Source organism: Pocillopora damicornis, chromosome 4 (assembly GCF_964200805.1).
Source record: "Pocillopora damicornis chromosome 4, jaPocDami1.2, whole genome shotgun sequence".
Classification (NCBI taxonomy): domain Eukaryota; kingdom Metazoa; phylum Cnidaria; class Anthozoa; order Scleractinia; family Pocilloporidae; genus Pocillopora; species Pocillopora damicornis.
In genome coordinates this window covers 18,135,865-18,156,289 of record NC_142673.1, presented here as the reverse complement: position 1 = coordinate 18,156,289, position 20,425 = coordinate 18,135,865, and the positions used below count along the sequence as shown (strand labels likewise).

Here is a 20,425-nt window from a genome sequence, read left to right as displayed (position 1 = left end):
GAGCACGAGGCCAATGATCATTGAAGAGTAAAATATCCTCGATGTCGACGATTGAAACGCGTCCATTTGGGCCATACAGCTACATCCTTTGGAACATAGTGTATGGAAATACCCGGCATATGTATATTATTCTTGTAGCTAATATCATTTGGCGCTTCGGCCACGCAATACGTTATTCGTCATTTTTTCTAAATTTCCTTTCTCCACCATATATAGTTGCCGGCGTGTCTTCACAGTTTTCTATGTCACAGCTATGTAACATGATCGTTTTGGCCGCGCGCTTAATGGGGACACTTTTTGGCCCCCAAATCGTACTTTCAATGCACAAAAAAATGGTCAAGGAGAACTCGCTAGGCGCTAAGGTCGATTATTTCTAACTTTAAAACTGCCATCAATGCGATCCCTTATTAAAGAAGCTTGATTGTCAAACAAATTCTCCTTACCAAAACCTCAAGATCAGTATAGAGAATATGCATACTGATGTTTGGGTGTAAAGGGTTAGTCCAACCTTAACACACCATTTGCGTCCACAAATAGATACAAAAAAGAAATCTTGATGCTTCGGAAACACGTTTTCAATGATTTTTATTACGCACGTAAAATATCATAGATACATCGACTTGTTCTGATGGCTAAAAACATATTCGGTTTAAATATGATTACAATTTGTTGTCCTGTGTTAATTGACTGGTAGTCCCAGCAGAATTGCGTTAGTCATGATGATTTTTGTTGTCGATCGTGGGATCGAACAACTCTGATAATATGAATACGCATAAAAATTGAAAAAGTTGAGGATGGAGGTTCGACATGTTCTTTTACTATGGTTACAATAATTGCACTAGTTGTAAATTTAAAAAAATAAGCACCCCCGTTAACTTAGCATGTCCTAGGTTTATCTCTTGTCTTAGAATACTATACTTTACGTTATACAATTTATTAGAAGTCGGTGGAAAGGGAGATTTTCTTCAGAACGGTCTGACATCCCCCCCTTAGGGACCGGTCACTCTTTATGGCCTAAAGGGAGGGGGGGGGGAAGGGGAGAGGCTGGAGAATTTTGGCTGAGTCATAACGAAATTTACCTTTCTTCTTTCTATACACAATTAAGAAACGACAAATGTATAAGTGTCGGCTGAACTGTAGCTGGTACAAAAATTTCAACAAGCGCCATACCGACACGCGTGTGTTCATGTTAACAGGAAACTATTTACATCCTCTGTCACTGTCAGTTACAGATAAGTTCCACCGAATGTAAATGCAATTATCTCCTTATAAGGCACGCTCAGTAATATTTTAAGATGGCTCCTCGTAGGCAGTTAATTAGCAATCAATTTTCTAGAGTTCCTCCTTTATATTATGATGGTGACGACTGATCTCCCCTCCGTTCCCCCCTCCCCCCGAAAACCATGTGTTCCCTTCAAAATCTTCGCCCCAGGCGATGACAAATAACTGTTCGTATTTTAGGTCATCACGTGATTTTCACACAGTTCTTTTCTAAAGACTCGCACGTTCTCTAACTTGCTCTGCCATTCTTCACCGTCAGTTTCAATAGTACATTGAATTGAACTACATACTCGTTTTATTTTTCCCTCTCTTAAGTTCCCTCTCGGATCTTCCCCAACTACCGCAGTTCCTTCAGGTATTTCGTCCAAGTTTGGCTTCTCATCAAGAAGTACTTCATCTTTGCTTTTGTATAAATATTTGTCTCCATAAAGAACTTCCCACTGCGAACGGGGTGCGAGAGAAACGAAACGCCCTTTTAAATAACTCTTTCCTTCCCTGAAGAGGACTGCGGAGCCTGACATGATGCAACCTAAGAGTGATAAATACATAGTACCTGATTCGAAATAACGACTCATACAAATATTAACTGTAAGCAAATGGGGGATACTGAAGCTGAGCCAGTAGTTCCTAGTACCCTGAGAGCTTTCTTATCAGAGGATATCATACGTCACACAACAATCGATGCTGTTAGGCTTCGATGAAAGGGTGCATGGTTTCTACATTAATTCAAATACGCTCTATTTCAAAATAGTATGGATGCTGATCTAGATAGAGAGAACAAGAATATCAAGTTATCTAGGATATAAATTCTTACCTCGAAAAACTGCAGACTTACAACCAAACACTCTTGGAGTTCTTGACAGTGAAAAGTTATAACCCTTTCGAAAAATAAGCCAGATTTGCAAATACTGAGTGATAACTGGTCGAGAAAGTTTCAATTTTTCCTCTTCCTCACCGACACGTGGCTGAAACAAAATCAAATTATATTTGTAAAAGAAAATTTTTACTATGCTTTTCGAAATCAATTTTTCATGTGCCGCTGAATCAATCTTTATTCCAGTTCTCAAAACTGATGTGACATTGGATGCAAGCATTTTGTATCTAAGAATCAGAAATTAGACAGAAACAGCAACTCCGTCTCTTTCTATGGTCAGCGGTTGAATCAAACTTTATATTTCGATGCCTTATCAAAGAAGCCAATATGACTCATAACGAAGGGAAACCAACAATGATGATGTGAATATAATCATTGAAATTAGGATCTGTAAGCAATTTGTTACCTCAAAATGATTCATTTGTACCAATTTGTTGGAAATACGTGCTCTTATTTGAATCTGTTGACGCTCACTTCTGATATCTTCCAGGTGGACACTTGCCGCTGTAATAACGTTTCCCTTTCTGAGGTGTATCTCAATTGAAAGAGTATTCAGTGTACTGTTTATGGATCCAATGGAGCGCCTGTGGATATCCAGGGACTCGTTGCACTCTAAACGTGGAAAAAAATATATGGTATCACGGCACCTTTAAATTTGACCGTATGAGTTTCCAGCGCGCAGGTGCAGTTTCAATTAAGTCAATGACTATCAAGAGGGATAAACTAATCTATCTTATTTTTCATAATGCTGGTGGAGGACGGAGAGTGGAGGAAGGGGTGGTTGAAGCGGCAATTTTTCCCAGCTCTATCTACCGAAAACAGATCTACCGGTGTCTATACCAGATCATGCAGGACATTCTTGAACTGAATCAGCCTTTTCTCTGGTCAACATAATCATGTTGTTCGATTACGTGCGACCGCAAAATCGTATGTTTGTTTCAAATACTATTGTTTTTGTTACAAATAAATAAAAAACCAAACAACATGAACATCAAGGGGCTAAAAATCTTAGACAGCAACGATAGAAACACAGCTGTTTATTATCGAGCCACCGATGTTCTAAATATTTACTTTTTTTTTATTCCCCTGTAACAGGGTTGAAATTTTTTACCATTCTATTTTAAAAGATTGGTCAAATTCTTCAATGGTCAAAGATAGAGCAAAAAAACAATGAACGAGCTAAGAATGGGATTCCGAGCGTGAACTAAGCAAATTTCTCTTCTCGTTGCTCTGACATGTATATATCAACAATGTCTTAAACAAAGAACTGTTGCTCCACTCCAGCGCTAGTATAGTCGATCGCTTTACGTTTACTGATACTTCAACTATCAGCATTGATACTCACTGATCCTTCAACTATTCGCATCGTTCGATGAAAAAAATAGAAAACAGTTCTTACTTAGCAAGCACTTGAAATTCACTGCTGTCCAAGTGTTCCCATTGCATTTTATTGTTGGTAGCCCAGTGAGGTACAAGCCTTGTTTACAACCAAAGACAACCATGCTGCCATTTTTGTGGTTTCCTCGCTGTGCAGGATAAACGATGGTCGAACCGTAAGGAGAAATTGGAGGCTGACATGAAGATCCTTCAAAATAAGTTCAACACAAATGACGCAATAGTATATAAGGCCAGGTGATTCATCATGGCGCGCCACGAGCAGAAAAACTATTGTCATTATGGTCATTATGGTATATTATGTGCCCCACATAATATACCATAATGACGCGTGCCTGTAATGAAATTAGAGCCCTCTCTAACATGTTGTGGAGTGCCTGCATTCTGGTAACCATATATTTTTCTCAACCAGAAACATGAGGTCTCTCAGCGTCGCAAACAGACGTAATTAACTGGGTTAATATGGCAGCCTATTGCCCTGCAACCGTACCGTGAGGCATTTATTGATTAAAGAAAATATATTTTTTAATTATTTCAAACGTTGAAAAGTTGCCAATAAGCGTATCTCTAAATCATACCTGGAACGGAACATCCATACAGCTCCAGTCTAAGGTAGTAGTACTTAGGAAGGGTGCAATGCAACGTCGTTAGATTCTTGGGATAAATTCTTATTAACTGTGTTCTGATCGGAGGATCTAAGATATTTGACCAAAAGCCATGAAAATTACTGTTGCCTGTTAGCTCCTGAAAATTAAAAAGAAAGTTAACTTTTCAGATGGTTCATTTGCAACATGAGTTAATTGCGTAGTATTACATTGTGTCTCAATGCCCTAGATTCAAGTATGATTTATATTTAACCCTCAGAAGTGATTAACTTGTAACTTCTCCCTGCATCGGCCGTTTTAGAGCATACCCACGATACCGGCCACCGCCCGCTGAGCGAACCTGATCCAAAGATCCACCAAACAAAGTCGTGGAATTCCATCCAGTCAAATCTGAGCACAACAGTTTATGGGTGGAGCATACTCAATTGACCTTATCGCCTGAAGAAGATTAGCAGTGTGCAGTTGAAACGTCATAATCCTCATCTGCAGTGTCCGCATTGTGAGGCAAATGATTATACTTCTCTTTCGAAATGTCTACTCGTTATCCAGCAAACAGGTTGTGAGAATACTCAAACTAATCAGGTAGAAGATGATATCTTGATCAAACACCAAATTCTTGAAACTCATTTACACGGAAATGTGTAGCAGTTAGAGGAGAGAAGTAAAGGTTGAATCTTGGGAGTTAAGAAAGGTTGTCAGTAATTTTCAAGAATCCGGCGACAGAAGCAAAAATTCAATTTTTTTTTTATTTGCTCCAAAAGACCCTTTTGGTGAACTGATTTCAAAAATAATTTTCAAAAGTTCCAGCGAGTTTTTATTTTGGCAAAAAATACGAAAGTTCGAAATCGGCTAAAACGTACCTAATTTGCATAATTCTTATCTGGCTTTTAGTGCATTTTCACAATGCTCGTACAAGACAACGAAAATTTATCTTGAATTAATTTTTTTATAAGTTATTTTTCATCCCTTGGAGTAGCTTTGCAACTATATTTTATCCCCAACTAAGCTTTCTTTCGTTTGTAACCACCCGCGTAAAGTACACTATATTTGCTACTCCGTTTGTACTCTGAATTTTGCCATATTTCAGACGACCATAACATCGGGGGCATACGAATGTACATAAAGCTTTCTTCAACGAGCAATTCTTCGTATTTATCATGTTAAAATATTATCCTTGGCCCGAGAAAAGTGAGCGCGCCAGACCAAAATATATAGCGTGCATTTTCACGGAGTTCGGCCATTTTCTCGCTGTACTCCTACTGCAAATCACACGCTATTAGGACAAAACTCGACGTGTTTAGTCGCTACTTCTGTTTTGATTCATTTACATATATCAATTTTAACTTTAAAATTACCCTACCTTTATTGTTAAGTGAACAAACCTCCGTTTTAGATTAAGTTTTCAAGTTTATTTTTCTCGAGTGCTAAATAAACAAATCGCTGTTTACAAAGATACCAGCTCTGTCGACGTGTTTTTAGCTGAGATTGGCCTGTCGCTTATATTGTTCTTTAATTTACAATCTATCCTCCTGGCATAACTTTAGAGTAAATTACATGTAACTATAAATGTTGTTGCAAATATATGAGCGTGAGCTAAATAAAATCTTTGCACACATAAAATATTCGAAACATGTAGTTGTCGCAAGAAAATACTCGCTTGTGCATGAACCTCGTGTCTATACATTCGGTGTTTTGCTCGGTTGCTTTCAATAGATTTCTACCACTGTCACTGTAATTAAAATAGCTTGTTTGTGTAGTCCACCTGTTTAGATACATTTTCAAATCAACTCTAAGTTGCAATTGTGTTTGTAAAAATTGTCGAAGAAATCCGAGAAATAATGCAACAAAATATGCGATTAGTTAACGGCTTAAAATCTTACAGAATATACACCGACGCAGATAGTGGCGTAAAATTGTACAGTCTACAGACTGTGTTAGTCGCATATTATGGCCGATTTCGAACTTTTTTGCCAAAATAAAAATTCGCTGGAACTTTTGAAAATTATTTTTGAAAACAGTTTATTTGCTTTTGGAGCAAATAAAAAAAAGTTGAATTTTTGCTTCTGTCGCTGGATTCTTGAGAATTACTGACAACCTCTCTTAAAGAGTTTATGGGTGCAGACAGTACACTCTGAAGGCTATTTTAAATTTATGTCTGGAGCTTTTCATTTCTCTCAAGCCCGCGACAAAGCAACATTTTCCAAGCTTAAAGGATCGTGAAATATTCGCAAATTTTTTTTGAGGGTTCGTGATACATACAACTTATATAATACTAGCACTAACTTGCTAACTTTTGAAAGATGTTTTAAGTAAATTTCACATTTCCCCACGAACTTGAGAGTATAAAAAGAAGGGTATGTTAGATCAGCCCCCTTGATACAATCCGGTAAACCAAAGAACAAAAATCAAATATAAGAAACTAATCGTATAAAACTCCAAGAACCTGATTATATTCTTTCCACTTTCCATTTTCCAGAAACCTGGCTTCATATTTTGTCGCCCCTGCCCAATGATAAGAACTTCGTTGGGTTATTATTTCAGTAATAATCTTTGGTTCTTCCAGCTGGATTTGTGTATATGGCAATTTGTCACATAGCGCAGAGTACCAGGCGTTTGAGCCTTGCAAACGTGCAAAGTGAGGGGAGTTGTCTGTACTTTTTGAAGATGCTGTAATTCTCTCGTTTGCAATTCGTTTATTTTGCATTCCAAGATCATCGCTGCAACTCTCTGCAAAAAAGGTTGATGAATAAAAGAATTTGGCTCGACTCTGGTTTGTTGTAGTCAGTAGCTGAGGAACAATTTTCAATTTAACGCTCCCCAACATAAACGCTGCGTGTATCTTTTACCTCAGCTATTTTTCCATCTTCTTACAATCGGCGCATGCTTTCGTCGTAAAGAAATTGGAAATGCAGAAATTTTAGCTGGGGAAGGGGGGAATAGTAAAATATAATATTATGAGAAATGTTGTAAAATTTAATTGGGCCACTGAGTTAATGATTTACATTGAGGGAGACAATGGTGGAGACTTGGTGTACAAAAATGGCTTCATGATATCATTTTGGTATACCAGTATCTCTTCATAAAGGCTGCATAATGCATCACACAAATTAAAGTGAATGCGACGAAACTCTGCAGCAAAGTGCTTTTCCCATCGTTAGAAAACAATGACTTTCACGCTAATGTTCCGACTGAAAAGGGGAGATAATATCCAGAATGACTGACTTTCTACACCATGTAAAATGGGAGTTTAGTTCCTTTACAAGAATACCGTATTCGGTCACCTTCGGTGGAAGCTTTGAATAGGTATGTCATTTAAAGCGAGTGTATTTCATTATTAGCTCGCATTTAGTTTTTTAGCGTGCGTAAACTTCTCTTGAAATGTTATTATTTTGATAATCTCGCTAATGTCAGACTAGGCAGTGATGTGAGCCGAAAATCTTAATCCTGTTCAACTGTTGGCGCAACTACCGCAAGAGCTCATAACTTCGCTTTTCTTGTCAACCGATTTTTAATCCATGTTCGCAAGCTTACTATATACTTAACCTAAAGTAAAGCTGAGAAAGAGTAAAGTTTAACTCATCACATAGTAAAACAAGCCGCCTTTTTTTGTTGCCCCGCTACTTACCGTTAGATCGAAAATAGCATAAAACCACTAAAAAGTAAACAATACAAGCAGTGCAGTAAATGGTTTGAACCTGGGGGTAACATGTAATAGTGTAGTTTGATTACTTGACACTGTTACTACTATTGCCGACAAACGAGCCAACAAAGCAACTGAACGTGCCCGTACTGGACATCAACAGAAATTGACACGACTTCTACACAACAAAGAACAGCGACGAAGTAAACCGGACGACAACTGGGTGAGGAACATCTCTTCCCTTAGACAAGAATGAAAATCGCGTACTGTCATACGGACTGAAACACTCAGTTACACCGAAACAGGCTCCGACCGAGGCTATTGTATCTACTGTTGAGGCGGCTCTGGCTCGGTAACGAGAGCTATTTGAGTCTATTAATTATAAGGATAACATCAGAAGTTGAACTACTTCCACTATACAATCATTGTCACTACATGGCAGCAAATTGAGTAAAGCCGAACAACATACCCTTAAACGACTGAAAAACGACGAGGACATAGTTATTCTACCAGCCGACAAACGACGAGTTACTGTTGTCATGGACAAGACTGTCTATCACTACAAAATGGACGCACTAGTTAACGACAAACAAACCTACAAAGAGCTCAAACGTGACCCAACTCCTGCGCTTCACCGCAAACTCAACAGCACATTACTGACGCTCAAGAAGACAAACGCCATTGACACCCAACGCTACTACCGACTAAGGTGCTCAGTACCACAGCCACCGAAACTTTACGGTCTGCCGAAGCTACACAAACCTCAGTGGTTTCCCAATGCGACCTATTGTTTCTTTCTGTGGTTCTCCGACATACCAACTGTCCAAGTACCTTACGACGATACTACAACCGCTCACCGACAAATCCAGACGTAACCTACAATCCACCGAGGACTTCATTAACGCCACTAAGACTGTAGAGATACCTGACGACTACGAGTAGAAATTGTGATGCAGAACATTGAAGAAAGCGCCCTTTCGACTTGCCGACAAACGATACCGCTCTGGTTACGCTACGTTGACGATACTTTCACCGCCGTACGACACGACGAAATCGACGTATTCCACGACCACCTTTGACGAATCATCGTACAACCCGACATCACACAAAGCCACAACTCTCAGGACTCTTACGCGACGAGCGCAACTAGTATGTAACACGACAGACAGCTTATCGGACGAGAACAAGTAACTTGGAAACAACTACAACGAGGACTTCATCCAATGTAACACTCACCAACTTACTACTACTACCGAAGCTAACGAAAACGCAACTCCTACGACTACAGCAACTATACCGTACATAAAGGGCATATCTGAGAACATCTCGCGCATCCTACAACAATTCAATATCCGCGTCGCTCACAAACCTATTATCATACTACGTCAGTTACTAACTAACGTCAAAGATAAAGACGAACTGAGAAGCAGACAGGTAGCAGTGTATAAGATCAGTTGCTCCGACTGCCGCGCCTCTTACATCGGTGAGACTGGCAGAAACCTCACAACTAGACTGACTGAGCACAAACGAGCGAAGAGGGAAGGCGATGTCAACAATCACATTGCTGAACATTAGCGACTTACAAACCACACTATTGACTGGGACTCTGCGCAATGCCTAACCTACAGCAAAAACTACTTTCAACGACTGATCCTGGAACGGTTTACTAACTTGGAACAGACTCAACAGGTGTCAACCACTACCGGCACCATACAAAAGAATCATCTACGACATTAACATTACAAACGAACCGAGCAGAACGACCTAACTTCACTAGCGGATCGAGACCGACCGATCACGACCGACCTAAGCCACTTGAGTCTTACAGCCAATAACATCACGGCAAAACTGACCAATCAGTTTGTACAAACCGGACTAAGAACATTCGACTGACATCAATTATTCACTTGACTCTGATGATGACTTCCGCTTAGGTTGTCAAAACGTCAGTCACCACTACCGACAACAGTCCTACACTCACCCGGACGATCAAACTACACTATTACATTACAAACAGCATATAAATTCATTTCCTTTGACTTTCTCGTAACCAAGTTAATCTATTTCGTAAGGCACTCATGGAGCAAACTATGTCGTCTTCACTAAAACGATTCGCATTGAATGAGGAACTTGGATGTGGGCATTATTTTGATCTACTGTAACATTTACTCCCTCTGAAGCTGAACATTTAAAAATAGTCAGAGGCTAACCTTCAGTGCGTTTATCTGAATACTTGCCGAAATTTACTCATTTATCATAACGACTTCCCTAAATACTTTTGCTCCATAGGCGTGCAAAGCTGGATTAGACACGTCCGAGTAAAAGATAAACAAAACTTACACTCATCAAGGAAAACTGGTTACTGTTTTTATGAACTGAATTTTTTGCCAATTAAAATGGGGTTATACAATGAACTAATTAAACCATGCGAAGTCGAGGTCGAGGTCAGGAAAATCAAACACGTACAGAAACACATCTGACTATGTGTCTTGCTTTGAGCTCGATGGTAAAATTGTGAATCGATGCTTTTGAAGTCCGAGTTCGAGCCTTTTACAGAAAGTTCCTCTCATTCGTCTATGATCGAACTTTCTAACAGCACATTTTCACCCTCAAGTTATTAGCCATCTAAAACATATATAGATACACAGATATTCATGAACTAAAATCACTCCATATTTATAAAGCCTTAGAATAACATCTCTGATTTGCAAGTTTGACTTTCCTAAATCGTGAGAAGGATCGATCGCATTGAAGAACAAGGGCTTCTATCTATGCGGATAGCATTTCTTTTTGTAAGTTTATTTGTAACGCACCCTAACCATTGAGCCATAGCCATGTGATCGTGAATTATTTGGATCAATTTTGGGTCTACCTATTGTGCAAAAGGACGGCGGTAACAGAAGTTTACGCTACTGAAAAGTAATACACACATCCGTCCAATTCATAGTTATACCTATAATAGTGTGTTTTCTTTTGAGAGGATCTTGGTTATATCACGATAAAAATTTATCTAATTATCCCCGATAAGACCCTGTAATGGTTATTCTTATGATCAATGAGCTTCATATATAAGTTATCGTCGGTGTCGAGTTCGTCTCCGCTGCTCAGGAACGCGCTGTTTCAGCTGAAGCGGATGATAATATCTTTACGAAGAAATGGCTATTAATTTTTCAGATCTGGATACTTTCCAAAATCGTCCGGTCTTTGTTTGAACAGGTTAATTTTATTAACAAATAATGAAAAAATACATAAAATAGTAAAAAACAACAAGAGAAAGAGATAGAGAGACGAGGGGTTTCCTTGCGCATTGTTATAACGCACCGAAAGGTCATGGACTATCCTGACACTCGCAAAAAGGAGTAGGAGTCGTAATCCAAACAATTATTTATAGGGATTAAAGGTAGCGACTTCATAAAGTAGGCTTTAAAAAGGTTCCAAACAGGTGTGCTGTTTTGGGGGGATCCAAGAGTTTCAAACGATTGCCATACGGAATGGCTCCGAGGAAGTTTCTGCGAGATGCTTGACTGCTTTATTTTGACTTGGTGAGAATCGACTGAACGCCATCGCTATTCGAGACAATTTCAATTTATTTAGATGAAAAGAATGCTGAAAGCCGACGCATGACATCCTCTTTCGTTTTGATATAACCGGATTGTTTATCTTCCAGACTGAGTGCTAAGGGAAGCTTATTGAGAATAACGGGTATGAGAGGTCACTTTTATTTAGATACATGTTTATTAATCGAGAATTCGTCCCTCGTACCCGCTTTGTCAAAAGCTGGTATGATGCAGTCGTTATTTTGTCGTATTCACCATATGTGACGATCACAAACGAAAATGTAAAGGCGCTGAAACCATCCCACACGTTTCATGAGGAAGCCCGTAAAATTTAATCTTCTTACTGAAATAGGTTGCTCAAATTGAGATAAGGATGTGGAAAGACAGCCTTTTAAATGCAATATACTTCAAGTTCATTTCACATTGTAATTAAACAAAAGAATATTAATCTCAAAGGGGCAGCATCTCCAGCAGCGTTTAGTGTCACGAATTCTTACCATTTGGCTTATATCAATTTGACTGATTCACATCGAAAAGCAAATTCGTCTCTTACAGTATGTAATTGAATACGCCGTATTGTTTACCTTTATCAAGAGAAGGAAAACAAACAAGCGATTCAGTGAAATACCCACTTCCTGCAATTCTACCCGTAAATAATAAGATACAACGACTTCTCTTCTCAGAGAGTTAACAAGATACCAACTGGTTAATTTAGCTTCCTAGTTTGCTTTGTAATTTCTCGTCCGATTTCATTGTTAAATTCAAACATGATGTAATATGTTTCAAACCTTATATAATTGAATTATTTAATGAGCTTACAGAACAAAATGTTTCCAAAATTGTTCACCACTCGTTTGCACTTTAGTCTGCCGATTGATTTAACAATATATTTCAGTTTAAAAAACCTCTGTTCCAAGGATGAAACACGTGTTCCTATCGGTGTATGCTTCTGTTTTAATTTACTGATTAAAAGAGTCCCATGGTACTTACTATTCATAGAACAACCAGACGACGTTCCTACACGGTATCCGCGGGTTTCAGCGTGGCGAAAGACAAATATGGAACCAGAAACACATCCCTTAAGCCCTTTGCCAAAAACTATGTTTGGTGGCGACAGAAACGGTCGTCTTAAGAATGCCGCGTGAAACCTTACTGGAGGAACTTTGTCTACACGGTATGAAACATGAGAAGAGGTGACGCTGATCCAAAGATAGTGCCTCTTGCCATCGCAGACTTCTCCTTTTAATGACACAGAATCGTTCTTACCGTAAAAGGTACTGTATGACATTCGAATAGGGCCTATACCGGGAAGCGCGATACGCAAGAAACGATTGGTGTCTTCATTCGTTATCTCCACCAATTGCCCCTTGCAAGTTTCAGTGGAGAATCTTAGTTGAATCTGAAAGCCCTTTGGTCTACGGTAAACTGGTAATCGTTGAGTTTTCTTGCTGCCATAGTATTGGAAGATGCCCTCCAAATCTGAAAAATAAATACAATTCATTGCAGCCGAGTGTTTCTGAAACGACAGTTTTGTTCTATCTTACGAGAGTATCAACTCAAAGAGCATAAAGTGAACCAGTCATTTTGACTGTAAGCATTCACATTTTAATACTAAGATGGCAACTGATCCCAGGCAAAATGGGATTTAAGTAAACAATCGCTTCAACAAATTCTCCGTTATGAACTTCTGTTGCCTCATTGCAATGCCATTGAGTCACAAGCAAGAAACCCGCAGGACATTCTCGTATCCAATTTCCAAAATCTCGACAATTTGAGCCCTTTTATAAACTATTTGATTTGAAAACATATATTTCTTGGCCAGAGGAACCTTTGACATGAAAAAGATGAAGTAACTCGTTTCGAAGTTCTCCCTAATTTCTTCCTGGAATAGTTGGAAACGAAAAATTGTTTATTTTTTTATTTTCTTACTGCAGTTTAGCTCGGCAGTTGAGCATGCGCATAAGTGCGCATGATCAAAGTGTATTGGCCACTGGCCAAAAACACCACAACTCCTCCCCACTAACTAGTGCATGCAATGTGGTAATTATTAAGGATCTGAAACGTTAAATCAAACACAACATGCCCGTTTAAATAAGCACAGACTTAATGTCACTTCAAAGTTCATAAATCCAGCCTAGCTGGGGGCTTCCGCACTCGGACCGGATATCGTCTAACAGGAACAGGTTCAGGAACAGGCCCACTCAAATTTGATGGACTGCTGGCTGTACTCAGCCACTGGACTTGGTATTGGAACATCAGCCTCCATTTTGCTGGCTTATGGCTGTTCACTGGCTTCAGATACTGGGTCCCTTCGATTCTCAACCTGGATTGGAAGTTCTGAGGTCTGGGTAACACGGTTGCTGCTTGGTGTCACTGGAATTCTGTTACCCCTCAGTTAGGCCAGACTAAGCCAGGTTTGACTTCGTAAGAAAGGGGGCCAAATTGTGTTCGATGATGTCAGGTACCCACTTTGTACTATCAGTGTAATTTCGTGCTATCACTGTCTGACCGATGGAAATTCTCTGATTATAGCGCCACTCTTCGTGACGGTTTGGTCGATCTGAAGGTTGCTTATCTTCAAGTGGAGATCTGGTTTCAGCAAGTCCATTCGAGTGCGTAATCATCTACCCAAAGTCCCAAAGTAGCTGAGATGACGCTTCTCCACTGGTTGATTGGGGGGGGGGGGGGGTGGGGTATTTCTGTAAGCTAGTAAGAACGTTGCCAGCTTAATATTCAGAGGTTTTACTTCCGTTTCACTTTCCATGGCTGATTTGAAACTCTGCACACAGCGCTCGGCTAGACTATTGCTGGCAGGATGGTATGGTGCAGATGTCAGATGTTTGATTCCATTTCTCTTGAGGAACATATGAAACTCTTCAGATTTAAACTGTGGCCCATTGTCACTCACTAACTGGGATGGCACACCATACCTAGCAAATAGGCTCTGTAGTTTCTCAATGGTTTTCGTTGAGGTCGTGGTGTCCATTTTTTCCATTTCCAACCATCTAGAATGGGCATCCACGACAAACAACTGAAAACATGCAGCCGAGGAAAGGTCCGGCAAAATCAGTATGGACTCGCTGTCAGGGTGGTGATGACCATTTCCATGGATTTACAGGTGCGGTAATAGGTTCAGCCTGCATTGGCTGGCCACCTGAGTAGGTCTTCACAGTTTCCTCAATTTCCTTGTCAATTCCTGGCCACCATATGTAGCTTCTCGCTAGAGCCTTCATCTTCACTTCTCCAAGATGTCCTTTGTGGAGTTCTTCATACACTTGTGGACGACGTTTTAAGGGTACTATGACTCTGACTCCCCACATCCAACAGCCTGAGTGTACTGTTATCTCATTCTTGCAAGCGTAGAAGGGGTCGAGTACAGGAACATGGCTGCTTAGCCATCCTTTAGTCACCATCTCATGGACTTGACTCAAGATAGGGTCTCTTTGGGTTTCTCTTCAGACGTTGTCAACTGTGATTGGTAACGGCTCAAATTGTATCATATTGAAACCATTCACTGGATCCACAACTTCTTTTGCTCTCTCTTCAGTTTTAAATGGTAGCCGGGAAAGGCCATCTGTATTGCTATGCCCTGTAATGTTCTTGTACTCGATTTGGTAGTCATAGCCAGCCAGGAATAATGCATAACGCTGAAGCCTGGATGCTGTAACCACTAAAATGCTCTTGTGCGAATGGAAGAGGAATGTTAGCGGCTGATGATCGGTGTAAAGGGTGAAAGATCGGTCAAAAAATACACATGGAACTTCTTGACCCCTCAGATTATTGCCAAAGCTTCTCTGTCAATTTGCGCGTATCTTTGTTCAGTTTTTGTGAGTGTCCCGGGAGCAAAAGCAATGGGTCGCTTAGTCCCATCATTCATAACGTGGGAGAGCATAGCACCAATTTCCACAGGGGATGCATCATAAGCAAGCCTTAGTGGCAGACTGGGGTCATAAATGTGTTAATACCTGCTCTGGGGAGTGGAATGCTGTTTCGCATTGTTCCGTCCATTTCTATTGATGGTTGTTCTCTAACAACTGGTTTAAAGGATGTACCACTGTTGACAGGTTGGGCAAGAATCTGTTGTAGTAATTGACTAGCCCCGGGAACGACCTCACTTCAGCTATATTGCATGGGCGCGGCGCTTTGAAAAACTACCTCCACCTTTTCTGGTGTCTTGTGGAGACCATGACTGTCGATATCATGTCCACAGAAGGTTATCTTCTCGTTGAAAAACTCACATTTTGTCTTGTTTGCTCTTAACCTATGAGTCTGCAAGCTACGTAAAACTTCTTTTGGGTTTGCAAGATGCTCTTCATCATTCTTTCCAGTGATGATCATAACATCAAGGATACAGCTTATTCTAGACGTTCCTTCTAACACTTGATCAATGGGGCGCTGCCAAGGTGTTGATAGTGAGTATTTCTTTGAATCTTCTTCCATCTCTAATTGATGGTACGCTTGGCGGAGGTCAATCTTTAAGAATTTCTGCCCAACAGAAAGGTTTTCAAAGATGTCTTCAATGCAAGGAAGAGGGTACTGCTCTGCTTGTAGTTCTGGATTCACTGTGACCTTGTAATCACCACAAAGTCTGACGGAACCATCTTTCTTGAGGACAGGCACAATCGGTGTGGCCCATTCACTCCACTCCACTTTAGTGAGACTACCTTCATTCTGGAGTCTTCGCAGTTCTACCCCTACCTTTAGCTTTAATGCAAACGGCATCGGTCTGGTCATGAGGAAGCGTGCTTAAGAGTTAACTTCGCTTTAGCTGATGTAAAGGTGCCCAGTTTAGTTTCAAAAATACTTGAGCGCTTGTCTAGCATAACGTCCAAACACTATTTAGGACTTGAGGTATCTAGTGAAGCCTACAGTGACTTAATAGAACACCAGTCTAAGCGTATCGTGCGCAGCCAATCTCTTCCCAAAAGAGCAGGACACTTATTCTTGACGACATACAGGTCCAGCAACTCTCTTTGGGTTTGGTAATCCACAGGTACTTTGAGCACTCCTACTGGCATAATGGTTTCCCAAGTGTAGGTTTTCAAGGCCAGTCCAGTTTCTTGCAGGGGAAGCGTGTTAAATTTCTGCTGGTAGAGGTCAAAAGAGATGATCGACACAGCCAAACCCGTGTCCAGTTCCATCTTAAGCGGTTTACGATTAACATCCAAATAAATCCAGATAATATTATTGCTCTATTTCGTCACATCGTGTACTCCGAAGGTGGCTAACATGCCTTTATAATTATAAGCATCAACATCAACATCAACCTCAAAAGCATGTACCGTGGGGGGTTTTGGTTACTTGCTTCGGCTTGCCTTGCTGTTTGGAACAACAAACCCGCTGAATATGGCCCTGTTTTTCACAGTAGTGGCAAATCTAGTTCTTGTAAAAACAACTGTGCATCTGTCATATGTGTGTTTCCACCACAGCGGTACAATGAGGGTGGTCGCCGGTTTCGCTTGTGTTGGTTTGTTGTGTTCAGTCAACATGTCAACGCGAGGGACTTGGTTGGAATTGAGCTCACTGTATTCTGAAGTATCGCGCATGGCAGTTTCCATTGCTACAGCAATCTCCACAGCTTTGGAATACTTAAGTTTGGCTTCTGACAGTAATCGCTTTTGAATCTGCATATTTTGGAGTCCACAGGCCAGTCTCTCTCGTAGCACTTCGTACAGATTCCCGCCAAAATTACAGTGTGTTGCAAGCTTCCTTAGCTCGGTAAGTAAGACAAAAATGCCTTCTCCTTCATATTGGTTTCTCTGGTAGAAACGAAATCTTTCCGCAATTTCTAGGGGCTTTGGGCTCATATGTTCCTGGATAGTGGTAACTGTCTGTTGAAAGGACTTTGTAGCTAACTTCTCCGGAGCCAAAAGATCCCTCAGTAGGGTATAGGTTTTCCCGCCGATCAAGCTCAACAAAGTTGGCTCTTTATGGGCATTATCGACGTCGTTCGCTAAGAAAAACTGTTCTACTCGTTCTACATAGGTTTCCCAGTTCTCTTTTGTGTCATCAGAACTCTCTATCTTCCTAATAGCGGTCGTAATTTCTTGAATTTTACCTCGTCGCCACTGTCATGTCTTTAATTCAAACGAACAAGTTTTGGGAATAGTGCATAAGTCCGCATGCTCAAAGTGTATTGGCCGCTGGCCAAAAACACCACGAGATTAGACAACTTTCAGAAATTTTCATCCTGCTGGCAACAAACTGGCAACCGTCATGAAACTATTAGGAGGAGTGCATCAGGCATTTAGATCATGGCCAAAAGATTCGACGCTCGTATTGAGTGACAATTGATCAGAACGTGGTTTCCGTCAGCAGACAATGAAAGCGCAGATTCTAAAATGTAATCAACCGGAGTCATTGCAAGGCAGAGGCTTACCACACATGTGAATTCAAAATAACTTCGTTTCTTCTATGTGATTCTAGAGAAGATTTACCACGAATTGTCAGAACTCGTTAATAAGCAGAATTTGACATACCTCGCGAAGTGTTTAGCTCTGCATTCAGGATGCAAGAGATCAGTACCCACAAGCCTTTTCTTAGGAGAGCGGACCCTACAACACACATACAGAAGAACAAAACAAGTTTAAAACGACTGCGCTTATCTTTGATCAATTTAACTTGTTGAAAATAGATTATCAGGGTCTCCTCTCCATGATTTATTCGTGATATCTCCTAAACATTTTGTCGTTTGACTGCCTAATGAACAGCGCGCTCCTCGTTGACAAAATACCGACTTATCTAGTAAAGAGACAATTAATTTACATTAAGTGAGACGGGAAACATGATATCGATTGATGGAATCACTGTATCATGATGATGCGTCCATAACTCGAAACTGCCCTCTAGTTATACTCATCAGCACTATAACACCATAAGGAAAAGACTAGCGTAACTATTTAAATTGTTATCACGCTCTTTCGATCCGAAAATGTGTTTAAAAGAATATCATATTTACATGCCCTCTCACGCGACCCTTACGTGATTTTTAACAATTAGAGAAAAACAAATTTAAATAGGCGTATTTCATATTTCCATCGTTAAGTTGTAAATTAGCTGCATGTTGAATCAGCTGAATTTGAGCAGAGAAGGAGGGGTTAGAATCAGCTGAATTTGAGCAGAGAAGGAGGGGTTTTTGCGCCAATTGGCGATTCATCATATCGCGGTATTACAATAAAGTTTAGTGTGCTAAGGTTATCTTCTAATACCTCCTGGACGTAATCCGACACCTTTGACGTATTATCACAGCGAGCACACTATACCACACTCCTAGGTCCTATTTTCCTATTCTTCCTCTCTCAAAAAATGCAAATTCACATTTATATGTACCAGTTTCTTGGCACATTTTCCTAACAGTTGCTTCTAAAAGTAAGCTGTTTATCATGATTGAACTAAACGAAAAGGCTCCTGATCTCATTCGCCTGTGTTATGTTAGTACTTGACCGCCAAACAAACAAACAAAACAAGTTCTCAGATTTCGGGTGTCTACGTCGAGACTCCTCTACAAGAAAAAAAAAATTCCACACACTATAACTTATTCTCCTGGTCGAAAACGGGAATATTAAACGCACAAACATGATTTATAAATAAAGAAAAAATCCCCTTTGTACTTCAATAATTTTGATCTCTCTTTCGACATAAGACACGTGTTACTCCACGTCTGTTGACCAAACGCAATTCTGTCCATTTGCGAAAAGAACAAGTATGCTTCTCCTCTTATAACATGATCTTAACACATTATCTTGATAAACGAAGCACCCATGATATCACTACTGCAAAGCTATATACGACGCTCATAAGTCATTTGAAATCTTTGTATTGAGATACTCACATTGTGGTGTATAAAATTAAACAAACAAAGTCATTATCGCTCTTGAAATAGACCTCTAGTCCTAGAAGAAGAAAAGTTCTCTTAGACTCACCCATATATTACTACACTGTGGTAGGCGCGCTTAGTCTATAATAGGAAACGTCCAAGACGAGTTTTACGAATGCGACCCCAATGCCGAAATGGTTTACATGAACTGCGTTGTCGACAGGTCAGGTGTCAAAAGAAAAGAAAATATTTATAACTTGATGAGCGTCCTGTCTCTTTTTTTTTCGTGTAACGCAGTACTTGCATGATACTATACTCTGGGCGAATGCGGCAGCTGTTTACAAAGGGAAAGGATTTAGTTATAAGGAATCTGTCCATTGTACTAAATAACGTCATGACGAGCTTTGCGTCGGAAAAAAAATTTATGCAAATTAACTGGCTGCACATTCAATGTGCAGCCAGCTAATTTGCATAAGTCATTCAAGCCAAGGTTCGACGCCTCTTGGTGGCACGAGGTGTTCGCTCAACATTCCAGGACATCCGATAATCGCTTCAAAAAATGTAATTATGCTCCCCTCGAATGAAATGGAAAAAACCGCAACTTCCGATGATTACAATTCTAATCATTTTCAAGATGCAACTCTACTTTGTTCACTCATTTTCCAGAAACAAGAGTCCAGAGAAATGTCTCAAACAAACTTAACGGGTCTAATTCGAAAAAACTTAAAGGGCGGTACGCTAAGCTTATTTTCTCTGTAGAGACAACATATGTCTTAAAGAAGACAACAGTAAATCGTTAACACAAGGTCCACGAATATTCCTGACCAAATGTTACAGAAACATATATCAGGAAAAATTTAAAACACGTAAAACGAAGAAACTAAAAAATAGCCTAAAAAGCGGCACCGGTAAAGCTGATTTCACCTCCATGATCGAGGACCTAGGCCTACGTAAGGTTAACTCCGACAAACCCTTCTTTATACAGGTCATGGTTTTTAACTTTTAAAGTCCAGAAACTGTGTTGATTAGATAATCCAGAGTATACACATCGCTTCCAACTGATGGTCTCCTCGTTCCGTCTTCAAGCTTCGGCGCAATGCAATTATTCTTATAATGACCTTCTATGTGCGAAGGTTTCAGTTTGGAACGGCATTTTTAGCTTTTCCGAAGACATCAGTCTTGTCAAAATCGACTATAACAGGGGAGAAGCTGGTCTAAAACATCGTTATTGCATTTTAGGTCATTGGGAACAAATTC

At 40.1% G+C, this 20,425-nt stretch overlaps 1 protein-coding gene across 1 annotated transcript; it reads right to left on the bottom strand.

Annotated features, from left to right (window-relative positions):
* Nucleotides 1-568: 568 nt before the first annotated feature.
* LOC113676141 (uncharacterized) lies at nt 569-19,420 on the bottom strand. The gene is made up of 9 exons (XM_089205294.1): nt 19,275-19,420; nt 17,832-17,906; nt 12,343-12,831; nt 6,599-6,882; nt 4,129-4,294; nt 3,555-3,740; nt 2,562-2,767; nt 2,096-2,246; nt 569-1,810 (listed from the first exon to the last, which is right to left on the bottom strand). Exons 1-9 carry the CDS (start codon nt 19,276-19,278, stop codon nt 1,458-1,460), a joined length of 1,914 nt encoding a protein of 637 aa, XP_089061420.1. The 5' UTR covers nt 19,279-19,420; the 3' UTR covers nt 569-1,457.
* Nucleotides 19,421-20,425: the final 1,005 nt, after the last annotated feature.

What these genes read in the sequence shown, in the direction of transcription:
- LOC113676141 (XM_089205294.1), bottom strand. An exon ending in TACAAATGAATCATTTTGAG is followed by an intron (nt 2,247 to 2,561) that starts GTAACAAATTGC and finishes ATTTTGTTTCAG; the next exon opens with CCACGTGTCGGTGAGGAAGA. An exon ending in TAAGTCTGCAGTTTTTCGAG is followed by an intron (nt 1,811 to 2,095) that starts GTAAGAATTTAT and finishes TATCACTCTTAG; the next exon opens with GTTGCATCATGTCAGGCTCC.